Source organism: Pararge aegeria, chromosome 8 (genome assembly GCF_905163445.1).
Source record: "Pararge aegeria chromosome 8, ilParAegt1.1, whole genome shotgun sequence".
In the NCBI taxonomy this organism is placed as follows: domain Eukaryota; kingdom Metazoa; phylum Arthropoda; class Insecta; order Lepidoptera; family Nymphalidae; genus Pararge; species Pararge aegeria.
In genome coordinates, this window is record NC_053187.1 from 2,453,222 (window position 1) to 2,474,068 (window position 20,847).

General features: G+C 37.8%; 1 protein-coding gene across 2 annotated transcripts in view; it reads right to left on the reverse strand.

The window, feature by feature from the left end:
• Nucleotides 1-6,241: 6,241 nt before the first annotated feature.
• LOC120625637 (transcription factor RFX3) overlaps nucleotides 6,242-20,847 on the reverse strand; it is a 32,008-nt gene continuing 17,402 nt past the window's right edge. For both annotated transcript variants that reach the window (XM_039892724.1, XM_039892723.1), the window contains 10 exons: nucleotides 20,144-20,373; nucleotides 18,678-18,925; nucleotides 17,712-17,878; nucleotides 16,240-16,465; nucleotides 14,498-14,689; nucleotides 13,678-13,788; nucleotides 11,898-12,070; nucleotides 10,331-10,460; nucleotides 7,603-7,736; nucleotides 6,242-6,767 (listed from right to left, as the gene is read on the reverse strand). In XM_039892724.1, the coding sequence (XP_039748658.1) occupies nucleotides 7,608-7,736; nucleotides 10,331-10,460; nucleotides 11,898-12,070; nucleotides 13,678-13,788; nucleotides 14,498-14,689; nucleotides 16,240-16,465; nucleotides 17,712-17,878; nucleotides 18,678-18,925; nucleotides 20,144-20,373 (1,606 nt within the window). In that variant the 3' untranslated portion in view covers nucleotides 6,242-6,767; nucleotides 7,603-7,607. The remainder of the gene's footprint in view (nucleotides 6,768-7,602; nucleotides 7,737-10,330; nucleotides 10,461-11,897; nucleotides 12,071-13,677; nucleotides 13,789-14,497; nucleotides 14,690-16,239; nucleotides 16,466-17,711; nucleotides 17,879-18,677; nucleotides 18,926-20,143; nucleotides 20,374-20,847) is intronic.

The following is a 20,847-nucleotide window of genomic DNA, read 5'->3' on the forward strand; positions in this document are numbered from 1 at the left end:
ATTGACTTACGTCACTTTTGACATAACGGACTACACGCAATTTAGTGCGTACTTGCGACTGCGACAGTTGATTTTCATACAATACTTAATAGGTGTAAATATTTCTTAGGAACTTAAAATGTATACAGCTTCAAAATAAACAAAGTGTATTTTAGCTACAGTTCGCCTGTACGTTATCAAGACACTCATTACATATACCTACATTAAACATGTATATGGGTACATTAACTACTATGTGATATAATAACATTTATTATGCGAACTTCACTTAAACTGCCGGGTTTGGAATAATTTTACTAAAAAGAGATACATGTAAAATCATAACCAAGTGTGAACTTTATAATGAAATTCATACACCACCCAAAAGTGATCGAGTTGTGTAAATACTTGTCGTTTAAGTTCGTTTATAATATTTTAAACCTCACGGAAATTAAAGCATTAGATGAGAGATTGTGACATTTCCCTAAACGACGTATAATTTTTTGTATCTCCTTTAGTTTAGGATTTTTCCTAACCATTCCAATCAACACCTTAACACAGTTGTAGTAAAGTTCACATTCGTACAACATCCATTTAACTACTTATAGTGCAATTTCGAAATACATGAATAAATAAATATTTCTGACGATAAATCGACTCGACGAATTTCGACACTATTAAGGCAATAAGATATAGCTATTTCTTTTACTATTTATTTTTGTAGGCACGAGTGATCTGTTTGTGGGTGTTAACTATTTTCACTTAACCTTAAAATATTGTCATCGTAGTTCAAGATTCTAGTCTCGAGTCTTAGACCTTGTCCAGAAAGGGTTGCGTGAGTGTAAATTCGCGTTATAATCTCAGGCATTACATCCTTTGATATAAAATTCGAACGTTTGTAATCGTTCGAGTGTCGAGACAATTAAGACAGAGTAATATGAACCTAATGAAACTCATTTTTAAGTTGCAATTTCGGTACTACTAATTTTATTTCGCAAACTTTCGTCAGAAAGCGCAAGACTTTGGGTCCATATTACTCTGCAGTTAAAAGTTTCAATAAACCGTTGATAGTTGTATGTAGGTACAAAGGTATTGGAAGCAATGATCGCCCTTCTGGATAAGAACTTAGTGAGATACTTCTTTTCGTACTCTTAAGGACATGTTCATGATTACATTAATTTCACAACTTTAGTAACAATTATTTGCTCTAAAACACAACCGTTTATTTTTACATTCACTGTACCTCCAAAGAGGTAGGGCCCTTATTATTATGACATTGTAACCTGCTCCGGAACTCCCATTTTTTTATGTTGCAATGGTGTATCTGCACAGGTTTATTTTCTGTATAGACGCGATCATAAAATGCTTTAACTGAAGCAAGACAATCTGGAGCTCTTGGATGGGGCATGGCAGTGTATTAATCTCATACCCGTTATCGGTTTCTAAATGGCACCCTCTTGGTATCAGAATCGGCTCAATCGGCTTGAAACCTAGTTATCTATACTGATATGCTTCCACCGACTGGAGCTTAGTTGCATGTGCGACCATTCCGTAGATATAGTGACCGAGCGTTTACCAGGAAGTTACCAAAAAAAAAACCGGTCTTTTTTTGAACGCGAAGGCTTTTGCTGTCAAGAAAGTTTTAGCGCTTTAGCGCCTGGTTCGACGTAGTAAGCCCGTACAAAATCGTCTGAAGCAAGTTGCTCGCGCGATATTAGCTGTGCGTGGACATATCGTAACGCTTAGATGTCATAATAAGGGCCCTATTAAGATAAGGCATCAACATAGGCGACACAGAGTAACATCCACGAGCAAGAGTAACGCTACTACGACTACACCTTCCCCCAAAATCATTTCTGAGCATTCCTTCGAGGCGTGCTTTATATACATCGACATATTAACTTTATTGGAATAGTCGTGTTAAACTTGCTCGCAGTGATGCCACTTTAGTACGTTATACAAAATCATCACGGTTACACCTATTCAGGGCCCTGATCCTGTATTAGATTTTAATATTAACTATACACGAAATGCATTTTTGTAACGTTTACTTTTTACAATTTTTCAAATACTTGGCGAATTTTAAATTTTTTGTCATTAACAGTGTTACAGTAACAATGTTATACTGAATTTAGGGCCCAGACTAATAGACATTTATTAAACATTTATTATTTTATTATATTCATTATACTATTATAATTTATAAGGAATGTGATAGAATTGTCGAAGGAAACTACGTTAATAATAACTTTAAGCTTTATACAGAGTGGTAAATATGAAACGGTATAGTAGAGTCAAACTTCAAGGTCGTCGCCATTATTCGCTTAGAGAGGACAAGATAAAAAAGTTATGATAAAAAAAGAATATTTAAAACTTATCTAAGTGCGAAAATAATATTCAATATAATAAAAACATAATCGTATACTTGAGTCATTTGTAATTTTGTAGATTGTAGTGGGTTACTCAAAAACCATTAGCGTTTCGGTTTCACATATAAGTCTCAGAGACAGTAAATAATGTACCTTTAAAGCCTCTGAAGTATTATTTCGGTTTTCATTTAATCGTTGTATAAAGCGGTAATACTTCATAAAGAGTTATTGCACAAGTTCAAATTACCACCCTGTATATTACAGATCAATTAATCGTACTTTCTTATATTACCTATACGTAAAATTCTGGAATTCATTTTGCATTATAATCTTTTAGAGCCTTAAACTGGACCTGAAAGTTGTTTCATAAGTGCTATTTAAAAATCATTTTTTTTCTTCCCAAAAATCCATATACACATTATTTTATACTATCTCTGGACCATGTTAAACCTTCAAACCTTTTTAGCTAGTTTTTTTAATACTTAATATCCGATATGTAAAAAGTAAAGACCTACAATTTGCAGAAACTTTCTATTTACTATATTGATATGAGATAAGGCCATATCAAAATCGTCTCCAGTTAATCATGAAAAAGTTATGTAATATAAACGTTTTAACCGATGGAAAGCACAGTTGTATCGTGCACATATTTGCGTCGTGCTTGCGACCAATCACAAATCGTCACGAAGTGTCACCAAGCCTTGTGATTGGTCGCAATATATTTACGCCATGGTTTGGTCTCTCAGATCCCTTCGACCCATATATATAGAGGAAAATGCACGAGCAGTGCACATTGCGGGGTCGGACGGGTCAACTCGGCATTTATATAACACGTTTAAGAAACCTAGACGTTGCCAAGCTAATATACAAACTCCATGTGAACCGACTTAGCTATGAAGATAACGATTGAATATAACTATTTTATATAAAAAATATAAAGATCGAGGGCTACTACAAAGGACCCTTGGCTTTAGCAGGGAACTAGACAGAAACGGACAAGACCTTGGAGTGTGGGAGTCCATTTGTACAGCATATAATCTGTATGTCCAGCAGAGGTCATCCATCGCCTGAAATAACGATGAAAAATGATCAAACATTTGTGCCATACATTTCTGTATGAAAAGATACAATTCTGTGTGTATTTTTGCTTTGTAAATAGGCGACCCGAGTTGAAAAATAATTTATAATAGGTCTGGTCTTTTCTGGTATAAGATATTTTTATGAATATATTTCTCCATATAACTTTAAAGAGGTATGTACATTTGAATAAAATGTATGATTGCGAGAGCGTTAGTTAACATGTAGTAGCCCTTATAGGAGAAGGAAATTTTGTTAAAAATTTAAATTATACATTTCGAAAAATATTACGTGCGTGCGTGCATCTTTTGAGAAAATATTGGGTATATACTTAAAGTGTACGTAAATCTAAAATAGCCTATCAAATAGGTAGAATTTCTTACTTAATAAGTACTTTTACGGTAATATAAATTGGAACAACAATATTTAAAATGTGTTAGTGTATATTCTGGTGAACTAAAACTAAACGAAATTCCAGTTAGTTCATCTCGTTCTATCCATTAAAATAAGAAAGGAAATCATTATTACACAGTTTTACTTTGGTCTGACTTTTTCTGTAGGTTTATTAAACGTTTTTAAATCTTGAAATCAAGTTATTATAAAATAAATTGCGATCAAGCCCATCTATTTTAATAGACGAACAAGAGATGCAATAAAATTAGAAAGCTTAGTTTGAATTCGAATTCAACACTTGCGATTCAACAACAATTTCAACAATACATGCGTCCTGAAATAAGAGGTCAACTGGCGAAATTGTTGATGAAATTGATGTCACGAAACTAATTTTACGCCACTAATTTCGTAATATAAATCAGACTTAATTAAAAACAGTTTATGTACAAAGACTGAGCAAATAAAAACATTATTCTTTGGTAATATGCACAAAAATAAATATACATGTATAATTAAATTTATATACAACGACAGTTTCTGTCTTTACGTAGTTATGAAGTTGTTTTATACATTCATTGACCGTCAAAGGTGTACAACAATTATTTTACAGTGTACCTATACGAATTTAATTTATTTAAAAAGTGCATCGCCCGGCATGCCATGTGATAGACCTAATCTAAGTTATTCGCTGTGACATTGAGTCGTAACCATGTTTGAACAGCGATATGGGCTTAGGCTATATATCCATACAAGACGGGTAGAATTTCTAATAACAAAAAACCTGAGTATCTGAATGATCATATTTATAACTTGCAAGTTCTTGTAGGACTTCTTTAAATGTAATTTGTACTTATAGTCCATTCACTTTATCTTGTCCCCGATATTATAAAGGGGACAAGGTATAGTGAATCGACTGTAGTAACAATTTTAATGTCACAGAGAATCAGAGTAGCATAACAGACACGAAAATATTGTATGTGATTACCTTTAATATACTATATCTACTCTTTAACGAACTTCTTTCTTAGCCTTAAAAATACCGGAATAAATAAAGGTATTTATAAAAAAATACCAATCTTTAAAACTTTACTAAATTTTAAAATCAATGCAATCTTACATGCATTTAATTAATTTTAAAACGATTCAATTCTGGTTCTCCTCACATATTTGTGTTAAAGCAAATAAACAAACTTCGAAGATTTAAAAATACAGCATTAGTCTCCATAAAGACACAATTTCATCGATAGGCAAAAAATTTAAACAAAACAATTTTTTTAATTGGTTATAAATTATTTCCCATCGATAATATGATATTATGTCTTGTAACACACAATTTCATACTATGTGCTTTATAAAAAATGGAGGTTCTAACAGTATTTAATATGTATACCTTACAATTTATTTACAACAATACCGAGCCTTTTTACATAATAGAGTAAGAGACGCCGGCAAGATCGGCAATCAAAGAAATACATAAAATAAAAATAGCTGCTCAGTAATGCTCATATCAGCAGTTCTGCTACGCTGGGATCCAAACGTTACCTTGTAATTAGACTATCCATTCTTGTCAAAGAAAATTGTCTAGCCGTTTAAGAAGTTTCACATTAATATAACTTTTCGTGTGTTTTTTCTATCATCCAGGTTAACGTTAACTAACGTTAATTAACGTTAACTTCCAGGTTAACGTTAAAGATAATTGTTTTAACTAAAGGGTTCAAATATGCCCGGATTGTTCATTATTTAATTTGTCTAAGTACTAAACAATCTGAAAAATCGTTGTGTGTTTTTACAGTAATGCTACAGATAATCTAGCACTAATGTATTTATGTAATAGATTTATCGCCAATGTCTCTCAGTCTACATACAGCATCTGTAAATGACTAGATATTACGAGGGTATTCATTTTTTATTCACAATAGATGTAAGTTTATCGCACATTACGTATTTTTCAGTATCCGAGTGCTGCAAACGCGAATGACGTGACATCTATCACCACACTTTTGTTAGGTAGGGGCTTTATTTACGAATAGTTCAATTAAAATTTCAACATTAATTTTGTATAGAGAAAACAGGTGATCAACAAGTAGGAACTGTGAAAAAATATAATTCTAGAAATAAATGCTTAACTTATTTCTTTATAATAATAATAATAAATATACTACGATAAATATATATATATAATAATAATGAATATACTACACATCGCCACCTAGCCCCAAAGTAAGCGTAGCTTGTGTTATGGGCACTAAGATGACTGATGAATATTTTTATGAATAATATACATAAATACTTAGAATATACATATAAACACCCAGACACTGAAAAACATTCATGCTCATCACACAAACATTTTGCAGTTGTGAGAATCGAACCCACGGCCTTGTACTCAAAAGCAGGGTCGCTGCAAACTGCGCCAATCGGCCGTTCTTTAAAATTAATGTATTCATGTTAAAAAATACTAATATGATTCTTCAGCTCCAAGTAACGAAAACACCTAAGCTTTTTGCTGTGGGGAGGGACTATTTCTCCCCCAGTAATAACCAAAGGCCTTATTCGTTTTACAAGTCCTTCCGCGTTACCAGTGAATTCCTCCTGAAACGATATGAATGACGTCATACGCATTCTTTCACAAGCTCAACACTATATATGTACCGAGATCACGAAAAAAGCATCGCTTACGTCTCCTCTCGTAATGTGCGACAAGCTTTATTACAATTTATACCTTATTTAAAAATATTTTATTTTCACATATAAATATTTTAAGTTTTTGAACTCGACCAGAGTGTCTCTTTATAACACATAACACCAAACTGTTTTGAGTATATCATAAAATGTTAAGTTTGATTAGATTGCACACTTAATTTTTTTCCATAGAGGACTGCGTAGTTATATTCTTCAACTTTTCATTGCTGTCCCATTTGCTGGATGAGTAAATTACACTCAAACATCCTGAAATGAATAGAAAACAACATTATGTTATGGGCACATATGCATGAAGCTACCCCTAGCACAAACAAATTCCAATTTATTTTATTTACTAGCTTCTGTCCTAATGTAAAGAAGGCCTAATATAAGCACTGTTGAAACGTCAAGTCTGTCTGTTTGTAGTGAGTCTACCACCGGTTCGGAAGGCAGATTCTACCGAGAAGAGGCCGGCAAGAACTTCAGCAGTTGTTCTTTTCGAACATCAACATTATATATTTTACATTTAAACATTCATCTATGTATTTTATGTGTATGTTTTAATAAAAATATGTATTTAAGTTTATATATTGATATATATACGGATATTTATATAGATATATATAAAGATATTTGTTTTAACTATATATATATATATATATATATACTACATATATATATATATATGTATATATATGTAGTATTAGTATGTATTGTATATGTAATGTATACAATTAGCCCAATTTGAGTATTGCACTTGGGTACACATTGCAGGTTGTCTCGAGGAGATCGCTTCAAGCGATAAGGCCGCCTTTGTGCATATGTATATTATCGTTGTTTTTTTTGTTAACCTGGCTTTATATTTGTATGTGCAATAAAGACTTTTTCTTCTTCTTCTTCATTTTTCTATCATGTGAGACATGAAAGCGGAGTCGGATGCTTCCAAGCAACCTTGTCATTAAGAAATTCATAAATTATAAGTATTGTAACTAATGGATATAGCTCTTTCGATACCATACGAATCGCAGTTTACTCAAACGAGAACGAATAAGTGAACTCGTGGTGTAATTTGTCGTGCTGTAATCCTGTGAATACAACTTACCAGCGCTACTCGTCGCTCTTGGCTCGCTTGACGTCTGGCGGCTCGTCGTCTTCGTCCTCCCACTCCCAGTCCTGTTCGCCGTCTTCCTCTTCGGGCTCGCGCGGGGGCTCCTCGGGTAACTCGTCGTCATCGTCCTGAGAAAATATTTGTTCACACAACTAGCTCGACAATGCCTTATTACATATCCTTGTATTGATTATCGCTCTGACCAGGTTGCTCTTCTAATAATTTTAAATGACAATGTGAGATGGTGATAACAAAAAAAAACACCCGGCTAAGTTTGTTGTGGGATTCTTCTTAGGCCAGGACGCTTTTGGATCCCTTGTAGCTTTAGTTTTAAGTTTACGAATATGGTTATCGCGATCATCTCACTACTGTGTACTTCTCATGTAATGTACGCATCAAAATTCTAAATTCATTTATTTTGAGTAAACCTACTTTGTTGCTTGCGATCTATGCCGGCGCCCGTAACGTAAGACATTGCTTTACGCCCTTGTTGAACAATCTACTAATAGTTCTTTCCAATCGCATGAACAAGCAACCAAGATGTGGCCTTTAATATGGTCAGGTCTTTATCGCATTACTAGTAGAAAGTTATTGAGAATACATATCTTTAGTCTGAAGAATTATAATAGGAGACAAAACAGCGGTGTGAAAAAAGAACTTTTTCTCAAACATGCTTGCTTATTTGAGTATTATTTTGACAACCGTCTTCGAGATAAATCGTAATTGTTGTACTGGTCCAATAAATGCGAACAGCAGTCGGCGAAAGTTTAAACAATATCTATATATGCCGTGGTTTCGCGTGGTTTAACCAAATAAATAACATAGAAAACTCTTACTATCGAATAATTTAAAAATGGAACGACCTTTTACTGCGATCATGGCAATAAAGGGGGTAACTTATCAAAGGTATTATTTAAATTTCGAAGTGGCTTGCAAATAGAAATCTGTATATTGGAAAATAAAAATAAAATTATATTTTAAATAATCTAGATTGTCTCTGCTAAATACATTAAAATTCCTATGAGCGAAAGCATTAAAATAAAAGCCCCATATAACCAATGAGCGAGACAAAGCGAGAGCGCGTGTACGAAGACAAGATTGGAGCACGATCGTGATATTTTGGCGCGTATAGAGAAAAATTAATAGAAAATAAATTTTAATAAATTTAATATAAGAATAGTGTTAAAAATTTCAATAAATATAAATTAATAATAGTGTGAATAAAAAATATATTTTATTGTAAAAAAAAGCGTGGGGTGCATGGTGTCAATAGTTATAAATATTTTATTGACAGATATGAGTAGAGTGATTATTATTTTGATAATATCTTAAAAAGCACCCCACGCTTTTTTTTAAATAAAATATATTTTTTATTCACACTATTATTAATTTATATTTATTGAAATTTTTATCACTATTTTTAATTTAAATTTATTAAAATATTTTCTATTTTTTAGTTCGGTTTTTTATAAAAAGCGTGTTTTTTAGTTTTTTTTAAACTATTATTTATTTTCTACTTTTTAGTTTGGTTTATTTTAAACTGTTATTTGATCTAATCTACTATCAATTCCGTGATTTTAAAAAGTAACAGCTAACGCCCTCTACCATCTAGTAGCTTAATGTTTTCTGTGGTATTTGTTAGGTACGCGAACGCCATCTGTTGGAAACGCCATAGGTTTTTTACATTTGGGTCTAGGGTTTTTTACATTTGGGTCTAGATGGCGCTGTAGTAATTGTAATTAATAGTTCGAAAAAACTAAAAAATCTTATTTTTTATATTGAAAATTGGAATAATCTTCTCAGATCAGTGTATTGTCATCGATCCTCGATATTTCTACAAAGTTTATTTTGTGATTTACATTTCGGAATAGTCGAGCAAATTTTAAAAGAGATATTTATTATAACGCAAGCTCGGCTTTTCGGCTTATATTATGGCTTATATACCGCCACTGGTGTTGGCCACAATTATTGATGGGCTTACGTATTTACACGTACGATTAATACAGAGGCCAGTCCTCAGTGGCGTGCATAAAGGTTATGCGCAGGGTATACAGTTTATATAAAATGTATAAAATCTCCATTACGAGTTATAAAGAACTTAAGGATAGGCTTTGTAAGAGTAAAACAAAGCCGACCCTTAAGTATTTATAACTCGTAAAGTCGACTAACTAGACACGGACATAAATTAGTGATATCTGCATATCGTCTGAGAAAAGTACAGAAATCCTTTGTGGGGATGGGTATATGCTTTTATAACATTATACCGAAGGTAATATTAGACTACCTTTACCTAAGTTTAAACAATATATTAAAACACATTTAACAAATCGTGGTTACTACAAGCAGGCCACTCCTCATCTCTCACAAAACAGAAATATTCTAAAGATTGTTAAACTTTAAAATGATGTTGGAATAGAGCAATCTGCTGAGTTTCTTGCCGGCTCTTCTCAGTGGAATCTGCCGAAACGGTGGTAGAGTCAATACAAACAGACTGACTTGACGTTTCAAAAGTGCTTATTAATTAGGCCTACTTGAAATAAATGAATTTTGAATTTTGAATTTTTTGAATTTCGTATTGGAGGTTTTCTTCATTTTGTATCATCTGCATACCCTGTGCATGCGCTCTATGCACGCCACTGCCAGTCCTCGTCCGGATAAATTGTCGCATAGTCTAGACGATGTCGGCATTTAGCATAAGACCAAAGGCGTCTCAAGATCATACCATAGCTCGCTGCATGACGGCGATGGGCGGCTCCTGGCGGTGGTCGGCCACGCGCCGTTCGATGAGGAACGACACGTACTCGTCGTACAGCAGTCGGATGAGGTGGAACGAGCCGAATGACGCCGCCGACCTAAAGAACCACTACTGTTAAAGCGCTATTCATTTTTTCACTAGTGCATAAAACAACAATTTCACACAAAATGATTATCCATTGACATTTCAGTAGAAGTTAAATGGGTTTATGACTGAGTTAAACTACGTCACTCAAAACATTTATCCATCGACATTTCAGTAGAAGTTAAAATGGTTTCTGACTGAGTTAGACTAGCTTTTAATTTCGAATGAAACGGTGATTTTGTAAGGAATTAATTCAAACTGAAATGCGGAAAGTTTTGGATATTTATTATATTCTGACTGAACTCACAATGTTTAGTCTGTGGTGCATTCGTTATATTGATAATGTTTAGTAGGTAGATAGCTAATAAAATATACTTTTAATGTCTGTAGATAGGTGCATCAGAATCTACGCTAGAAAATTATTGCATTAGGAAAATTCCTGTAATAGTAGTCGTTAGTTGTAAAAATTAATAAATAAATAATCGTCTCTTCTGAATGTTGACAGTATTTGTTTGATGTTTCATGGAAAATGGCGCTATTCAAATTCTATACACGTTCTACTTTTTTCCGCTATCAGACTCTGATTTACACTTTTAAGCACTAAGTCATAAAACAGTTTCAATAGTTACTTGACTTATGACCATAAGCGTTTGAAAGCAAAGTAAAGGCGAAATACATGATGTACAATAGAGCCAAATTTAATTTGTTAGACCACTCCGCACAGTGCAACGTATAACATTTTTATTTATTTATTAGCTTTTCAAGGGAAACAAACAGTACACATAAGAATAATTCCCTATTTGTATATCACATAAAACAATGATGTTTTCACAACTTAGTTATACATAAACGATAACATTAACCACAATTGCTTAGGAATTAAGTGCCAAGCGAAAAGTATACAACAGTACAGTTACAGTAATATGAGTGCACTAACATCCAGTTAAATAATCTGTCTAGCATATATGATATATATTTTATAAGCAATTATTCTTGTTCAATATAGTAAATAATAAAACTAATCATTCTTGGACGTCCGTGTGTCTGTGTTAACGGATCCGTGTATGTGGCAGAGAAATTGGACGAAAAAATTATCTTACCGGAATATTTTTTTTTTATTATATAAAGTAATGCACTGTGCTGATTCCTAGTTAATACGAGCGTTCTAAGTCTAATGTCGTTTAATTATAATTTATCAAAAACTATTTTTTCCTATATGCAAGAGTATGTGGAAAATAAAGATTCGCGCATGCGCTATGTAAATTTCGTCTCATAAAATCGCGTGAGACATGAAGATATTAATTTCATTTGTTATTTAATTTTTATTGAGTTTTTGTTTTAGGTTTTTTTTTTTAAATGTGAGTGTCCGCTATGAGGCGTGCACTTTTGGATTTTCCAAATTTTTTTGTTGATACGCTGCAAAGCACAGATGCACAGGGCTCGCACTTACCTGAGCGTCAGTTCGCGTATGACGAGCGAGGAGTAGAAGGACCAGTCCAAGAGCAGGCGGCGCGCGCGCGGCGTGTAGTCGGCGCGGCGCTCGTGCGGCGCCAGTGCGGCGCGCACCATGCCCTCGAGCCACGACGCCCACGCCTCCAGCGGCGCGCCGCGCCCCAGCCGCGACTGAGACAACCCCACATCAGCGACCGCGCGGTCAACAGTGAAAATGTCTCCGAAGACGAAGGAGCGTCTTAGCGTGGGATTTTTATTTTAATTCATATAGACGAGTGCGAAACGAATGACGAGCTGCGAGTGGCACGCGGCACGTATGTGTGGCACGCGGCACGTATGTGTGCCACTTCGGAACAAGCGCGCCGTCAGGAAGCAAGATAAATTGTCGCCAAACTTACAAGAGCCGTCGACTTGAGACGTAATACATTTTTCATGAGCCGAATTCGGAAAGTTTTACAACTTGTATGAATAAACGTAAATATACCGTAATATTGAGTTATGATGCAGCCTAAGGCGAAGCGCGTGCTAAATAAATTGGGGAAAATAGTAGTAGACCGTAGAGATTCTCAATTAATTAATTCAAATCCGTGCTTACTTTTCTTTTCCCGCCTATCGATCTAGTCAAACTCGCGTCACCGCCATAGATCCTATACTTTCCTTTGATATTCTACTAAAGGCCATTATTCTATTTTCAATACACTATCAATGAGTATACAAACTATGGTTTGTTGATATATATAATATAATCATTGGGTTTATCTTAGATAAAGCGCTGTAATTACCTTTTTCCTAACACGCGCTTGCCTAGAGATTCACTCTTGATTTGAAGGGGAAAATGGAAGCTGGAATGGCATTCCAGATCTTTGCGGTGCGAATCAGTTGCGAAGTATATCAACCACGTAGGGATGCAGATCCCTACGGTGCTACGCGATTCGATGGTGAAAATGTGAGGGGGAAACTAAATCAAACAGTTCTTGATCACACTCTCCGAAATATAACTAATAGTATACCGAAAGACAGGCAACCTTGCGGCGATGCTGAAAACTTTGATGTTTTTTATTGCCTAGTTAACCGATGAGCCTCTTAGCACGACGATCTACTGGATATCAAGTTGATAATTGGAACAGTACTCCATGCACGATCGAACTTGAGCTTGGTACAAGGCAAGAAGCTGTTCAGGCGTGAAGTACAGCTTGACCTTATTGAGGATGCCAATTATATTATTATATATATTTAATAGACGTGCACACTGTACAACCTCAAATGCCTATTCAAGAAGATTTTTATTGCATTATCAATATGAGCGTTGTGGATAGTGTGGTCACAGTAAGTTGCAGGTTATGGCGATCCCCAATTATTCGTTACGTCGCGTTTCGTCGTAACGGATAAACGCATTGTAACCTCGTTGCGTCGTTACAAGGTAATGTGACGAAGAGTGATGTAAAGCGTGCGTCGCATTGTCAACCCTTCGTCGTGATATATTTAAATTTTTGGGACACGATTCGCTCTTTTTTACTTTCTGTTTGACTTCGTCTTTAGACACAAGAAAAAGAATTTAAAAGTTTTTCGAAAAGCATAACGTCTATCTTTTATCAAAATCCGTTAATGCTCTAGGTTTGTTTTTTAATGGCAACATTTCGCGTTGCTATCACTTCTCCCCTTTACGGTCCGTCCTAACGTATGTTAAACTCTCTGCTTAGATACTCGTGTTTCCGTGCCAACTACTGGAGCAACGAAGCAGGTTAACATTCACAGATGTACTGTTAACACGTCCTTACCTTAAAATCAGCCTCTAGTTTGTGCGCAGTGCTATTACTTCCGCACGCACACGCCCACGCGGCCTGCTCTCGCACCACGCGGAAGTCCACGCGGTTTAAGTCCGACAACATCTGTACAGAGATAAAATAATCCATTATACGTCAAGGTCAAGGTTCTATGGCTGCGTTGAAAGAGACAAATCAAGAAAAATCAATGTAGGGGTTTTGAATTCGCAGTACGATGAACCAGCAATATGTATTGTGGGTCGCCTACGTGCGAACGACAAGGAAAACTGTGTTAGCCGGCTCGACAGGTTGTGTATTGTATGTATAGCCACTGTTCGGGCCAATCTGTCTATCGAACACTGCACCATAAACAGTTTACAAAATCGTCGAGCCTCGTGGCCTTAACTAGGACTGTGCACTTGGGCAATCAATAATACTAAATCATTTACATAATATCATTATCAGTTATCAAAGGAAACAGTATACGAATCTCTAGCAATCATTTAATATCACTCCACAAAGGAAATGAATCAAAAAATGTGGGGTGCAGCCACATTTTTTGATTCATCGAGCCTACAGGTTTTTTGGCAGGACCTCGAACTGATAAGTCGAAAATGTCGAATCAGTGACGGAAGCCTCGCAGTGTAAGTTTATTTGTAATAATATAGTTAATATCAATACCAAAAATATTTTTTGTAATCCCAAGAAAAGCCTGAACAATAACCGCTCATTTTACTCATATAAGTTCTAGTATTCGTATTTATAAGGTAATGAACGCGGACCAAATCGCGGGCAACAGCTAGTTTATGAGAAGTAGGAGTGCGACGCCGGGTACCTGCTGTATCTGGTGCTGGTTGTTGAGCACAGCGCGCGCGGCCTGCGCCAGGTGGTTGAGCGACGTGTAGCGGCGCAGCGCGGCCGACAGCGCGGCGGCGGCGGAGCCCTGCGCCCGCAGTGCGATAGCGGGCGCTCCGCTGGCGCCCGACGCCAGGGCGCTCTCCAGACTCTTGGCGAAGTTGCGGATGGCCTGCGCCACAGACCATTTTTATTTTTATTGCTGCGGATGTTGCTGATACTGATTTGATATCTGCTACCGTTCCTTACCGTGTCTTACAAGATGTAGCTCAACTATGGTTTGTTCAATTTGAGAGGGATTTTTTTTATACCACTACCGTGGTAGTGTGGTAACAAAGGCTAACGTGTGGCGGTGGTGGTAAGTGATGATGCAGTCTAAGATGGTTGCGGGCCAACCTGTTAGGGAGTATGGTAGTCATACCCCTAACCCCTTCCGAACCGGTGGTAGAATCACTACAAACAGACAGACTTGACGTTTCAAAAGTGCTTATATTAGGCCTACTTGAAATAAATGAATTTTAAATTTTTTTGAATTTTTTGAATCGGTTTCTACGCGACTTCGCACCGGAATACTAAATCGCTAATCGGCACGTCTTTGTCGGTAGACAAATATTCTAGACCAGATCAAAAGACCAAGAAAAAACAATCAACGCGACGACGAGGGGTAGTTGATGGAACACACACGTTGCAACCGCACGTCTACGTGTACCACAACCGCTTAAAGGAACTCTGTACTTCCTGTCACACGCAGACACGTCAACAAGTGCACGGCGAGGGCTCTACATTGTCGGATATTGGATAAAAGCAGGCGTTACCTTGCGGAAATTCATAATATATTATGAAAACTAGCTGACCCATGCAACTTCGTTGCACCAAATCGGTGCTCTGAGAATGTTAAAATAACACTGTTTAAAGCTTATTGTTTAAGTTTTTATACTTCGCAGTTATGGAACAGCTACACCAAAAGATCCTTTAACACCCTCAGCGTCCAGTACAACGACTTTTGTTAAAAAGGCGAGGTATTGCAGTGCGACGGGCATTTTTGCCGATGCCGGAGTCCCCGACTACTACGCTGTGCTTCGTAAAAGAATTGCGAGTTTTACAGTCGAAAATTCTAATAATAAGCTCCTAATAGTATCATCGCTCAGGCATTCCCTGACAACGTATTTTTTAAACATTGGCAAAAAGTGCACCAGATTCCAAACAAAAAATTATATAATTTAATTGTATGAAAAAAAAAAATTTAGATTAATGAAAAAAATTAATTTAAATTAATGAAGAAATTTAAATGAATTTTAATTGTAATTTAATTTATTCTAATTTTAATTCTAGATTTATTACTATTAATTACTGTTTTTTTTTTTTAAATCTGAGTGTCTTTTATATTTATTTTGTGTTAACCTCTCAATTTTGTATATGGTCCCCGACCTGAAATAAAATGATTTTATTATTTTTATTTTTTTTTATACTCCGCGAAAAGCAGGAGAATCTGTACGGTGTAATTTATAATTTCTTCAATCCTTATACTCCACACCGGGCAGATCTTTGGCAACGTGCCTTCTACGCACGTTTCGCTCCGAAACCGGAACATCCTCAGGAGATGTTGACTTTACAATGACTTATTGTTAAAACACAGTGTTTTACAGTTTAACACAATTGTTTGTACAGTTTCAAACAATTGTTTGTGCAGTTTCAAACAATTGTTTGTACAGTGTCGCGCACCTGCGTGAGCTGCGACGGGATGGGCCGCAGCACGTCGGGCAGCAGCAGGTCGACGGCGCGCTGGTGCAGGCGCATCTCGGCGCGGCGCAGCCACGTGCACACGTCGCGCCGCGTGGCCAGGCGCGCGCCCGCTCGGCCCACGCGCCGCCAGAACGCGCGCCGGCAACGCTCCACCGCGCCTATGTCCAACGCCGCCACCGCTTCCAGGAACTCGATGCCGTGCTGGCTGTCGGCGAGAGGGGTTCGAGTTGCAGTGGACATCGCCAGTCTGCAGTGGCCTGCACTTCATATATGCTCAAATGCACTGCCTACCCAAATTATTTTAAATAACTTATTTTTTTCTCTTCCATTTTATGCCATGTTCCTGCTTTATGCATACCCTGCACGGCTAGCATGGGCAGGAGACAATTATATACCCGGGGAAAGGATAAAAAATTATCTTCTCCCACAGCTTTATCAAATCTTAGAGCACAAATCGAAATAATATATTAGGTAAACTTCTATTATTCAATGTTTCCGGGCTTTAGGAGGTGGACACGTTAATTATATGCCTTGTTAGGGGGGTATCATCGGGGGATATAATTTTTATCTCCTGCCAGTGCTAGCCCTGCAGGTGAAGACCCTGTGCACGCCACTGCCGGTATAGTCTGCAGGTATAGTCCAATTCACACTTCATGTCATCGCAGAAGTTAGCTTGCAGCGGTACCCTCTCACCTTGAAGAGCAATCGCCGTGGCGTCACAGTGGCCTACGTGACTTGCAGCACGCAGTAAAACGGAGCGGGCTTCGGACGCATACATAAGGCGATCCGGCAGCGACAGTCTTCGCAACTGACCGCTCTCTTGTTAGGTCGGCTTGGGGAAGACCAGAGGGAGTAGTCAATTGTCGGAATGATGGCAGCTTTTGGTCGTACCTACGACGTGTAACCTATGTACGTCGTGTAGAATTAACTCCGACAATCTAACTTTATCACTTATGACTGACAGCAGTTGTTAATATGCCCTTTCACCCCAGGTCCAGCTAAAGCCGGGCATGCCTAGTATTACTTATAAATAATAATGAGTAGACGGTGATGTAAAAATGTACTGTAAATAAATAAATAAATATACTACGACAATACACACACCGCCATCTAGCCCCAAAGTAAGCGTAACTTGTATTATGGGTACTAAGATGACTGATGAATATTTTTATGAACAATTTACATAAATACTTAAAATATACATATAAACACCCAAACACTGAAATACATTCATGCTCATCACACAAACATTTTCCAGTAGTGGGAATCGAACCCACGGCCTTGGGCTCAGAAAGCAGGGTCGCTGCAAACTACGCCAATCGGCCGTCAAACTTACTGTCAAGTAATATAAACTTAAAGTACCGAAGTTTTTCAATTGATTGTCCCCGAATAATGTGTCTCGTAATAAAGCCCGGGAGGTCACTGCAGGATCTATTAAAAGCTGTTCTCACCGATGCTGATCTCTGAACAGTTGCAAGGCCTCAAGCGGTATATCTTCGGGCAGATCCTCCACTATGAGTTCGGGCGGCTCGGGCGCGCTGACGGAGCCCAGGTATTGGCGGTGAGCGACGCCACTCACTCCCACCGGAGTCGGTTCGGGATCCCTGTCGCGCGGCTCCTGGCAAATAATTGCAAATAATAGAATCAAAGCAATTCAAATATCACTTGCTTTAACGATTAGTGAGGTAACCTGCATTCCTGAGAGTTCTCCATATAGTTCTCAAGCCAGTCTCAGTAGACTACGGCCTAAACACTTCTCATTGTGGGATGAGACCCGTGCCCTGTAGTAGAACAGTAATGGGTTTACATGATGAGTGGAATACCTAACTTTGCTGGCATGTGGTTCTATTGTTTAACACAATAAAATAGTTATCATTTTTTTACATTTAATTAGAAATGAAAAAAATAGCACAAAATCACAAAACCTATATGATTAAAAAAATCACAAAGTTTCTTCTCATGAAAAATTTATATCAAGCTCTCGCTCGGTTATAGGCAGTAGTCCTTGAAACGACGCGTATTGTGAGGAGGTTGTCCACTCTGGAGCCCTGACCACCGGCTGCTTGGGACTCAAAAGCCTCGCAAGCGGGAGAGTTGATTTTTAAAAATTTTTGATAGTGGTTTTTGTATATAATTAAAAATTGATAATAATTTCAAAAATATATATTTAATGAATAATAAAAAAGATAGCATAATAAAATGAAGAATAACAATAAAAGTGTGTAAATTTATGTATTGTTTATTGTAATTGAGATTTCCCGTCTCTCATGTATTACTGTGTACTATAGTTAAGGTTACCTAGCAGAGATCACTTTTAGTGATAAGGTCGCCTTTTGCTTTTAATTTTTTTAAGTATATTTGTAATTTCTCTTTTACTACGCAATAAAGATGTTTAAATAAATAAAATAAACTCTCACTTGAGTTTCCTCGAGGTCGCACTTGGGCACCTCGATGTCGAGGTCGATGTCGCCGGCCGACGGCTTGGCGCGGATGCCGTAATAGTGGTACTTGGAGTTGCCGCGCGTGCCGAGGCGGCGCGTGCGCAGCCCCACGAACACGGAGCGGATGAGCTTGCCGAACGACGCGGCGTTGACGGGCTCGAGCCGGTGCGCGGAGCAGTGGCGCAGGTAGTGCGTGTACAGCGTGGACCGCGGGAGCGACACTCCTGTCGACACTTCGAGCCGTGAGCACGCGGCCGCGGCGGCGTCGCAGCGACACTCGATTAAAGTATTAATTAAATAAATAATCTAGCCCCAAAGTAAGCGTAGCCTGTGTTATGACTGATGAATATTTTATGAATAATATACCTAAATTTATATTAATTTATTTATATTAATACTATTTAGAATATACATATAAACACCCAGACACTGAAAAACATTCATGCTCATCACACAAACATTCCTCAGAAGTGGGAATCGAACCCACGGCCTTGGAGTCAGATACGCGATTTGCAGGGTCACTGCAAACTGTTCTAATCGGCCGTCAAGTGTACATACATATGGCCTTATTACTAAGACCTTAAAATTCATAATTGGTGTTGGATATTTAATTAAACGATGATGATTATCTCAACATGATTTTACAATTATTAAAAAGTACATCTTTTATTAATATTTAATTAAATTATCACTAGCTTCAACGGTAAACGAGAACATCGTCAGGAAACTTGCATGCCTGAGAGTCCTTTCACACAAAAACGACTGAACCAAATTGACATAATTATGGAATAGAGATAGATTATGCAGTATTTGGATTAACACATAGACTTCTTATTTTAATTCTGGGAAAATGTAAGGTTTCCGCATTATTCATGAAAAACCAAAACCCCGCGTAAGAAGCCGCGGGCAACAGCTGGTATTAAAATTAATTCAATCCGGCCATTTTTCTAATAACCTTAAAACAAAAACAAAATACCACACCTTCTGGCAAGAATCTTAGGCTAGGTATATGAGCTGCCTAGGGAAAATCGATTGGTGAAAGGACTCCATGCCTATCCATCTTCTTTGGTCAGGCGTTACTTACTTAGGCATAGCCTTGCCCGTGGTAAGTATATACTAAATATACTACGACAATACACACATCGCCATCTAGCCACATCGCCATCTAGCCACAAAGTAAGCGTAGCTTGTGTTAAGGGTACTAAGATAGCTGATGAATATTTTTTTATGAATATAATACACATAAATACTTATAATATACATATAAACACCCAGACACTGAAAAACATTCATGTTCATCGCACAAACAATTTCCAGTTGTGGGAATCGAAACCACGACCGACCCTGCTTTCTGAGTCCAACTCAGAAAGCAGGGTCGCTGCCCACTGCGCCACTCGGCCGTCAAAGTGCTCCCTGGTTGGGCCGGTTGCGCCTGCACTCACCTTCAGCGGTCTCGTAGTGGTCCAGCAGCCACTGCACGGTGGCGGGCGGCATGCGGGCGACGGGCGCGGGCGACGTGGGCTGCTCCGTGGTCGGGTTGAACGTGAACTCGGCCGTCCACTCGGCGGCGTCGGGCGCGCCCGTGACCGCCGTGACCGCGGTGACGGCGGTGCCCTCGGTGACCGCTCCCACGTTCGCCACGCCGTACACGGGGTACGAGCGTAGCGGGTCCCTGCGGCGCGCGTCATTACGCAATGCAACCATGACCGAGCTTTACTCGGTATTTTATTTTGGTAAAACAATAAAAAAAAATCCGAGCAAAAGCTTGTCCGCGGGAGCGACACTCCTGTCGACACTTCGAGCCATGAGCACGCGTACACATATAAAAACCCAGACACTGAAAAACATTCATGCTCATCACACAAACATTCTTCAGAAGTGGGAATCGAACCCACGGCCTTGGACTCAGATAGCAGGGTCGCTGCAAACTGCTCTAATCGCCCGTACACTACATAGAGGATAATTGGTGTTGTATATTTAATTAAACGACGATGATTAGCGGGTCCCTGCGGCGCGCGTCATTACGCAATGCAAAAATGACAGAGCTTTACTCGGTATTTTGTTTTGGTAAAACAATAAAAAAAAATCCGTGCAAAAGATTGATAACATTAGGACTCGAACCGGGCTCTTATATTTCAGGAGCGCC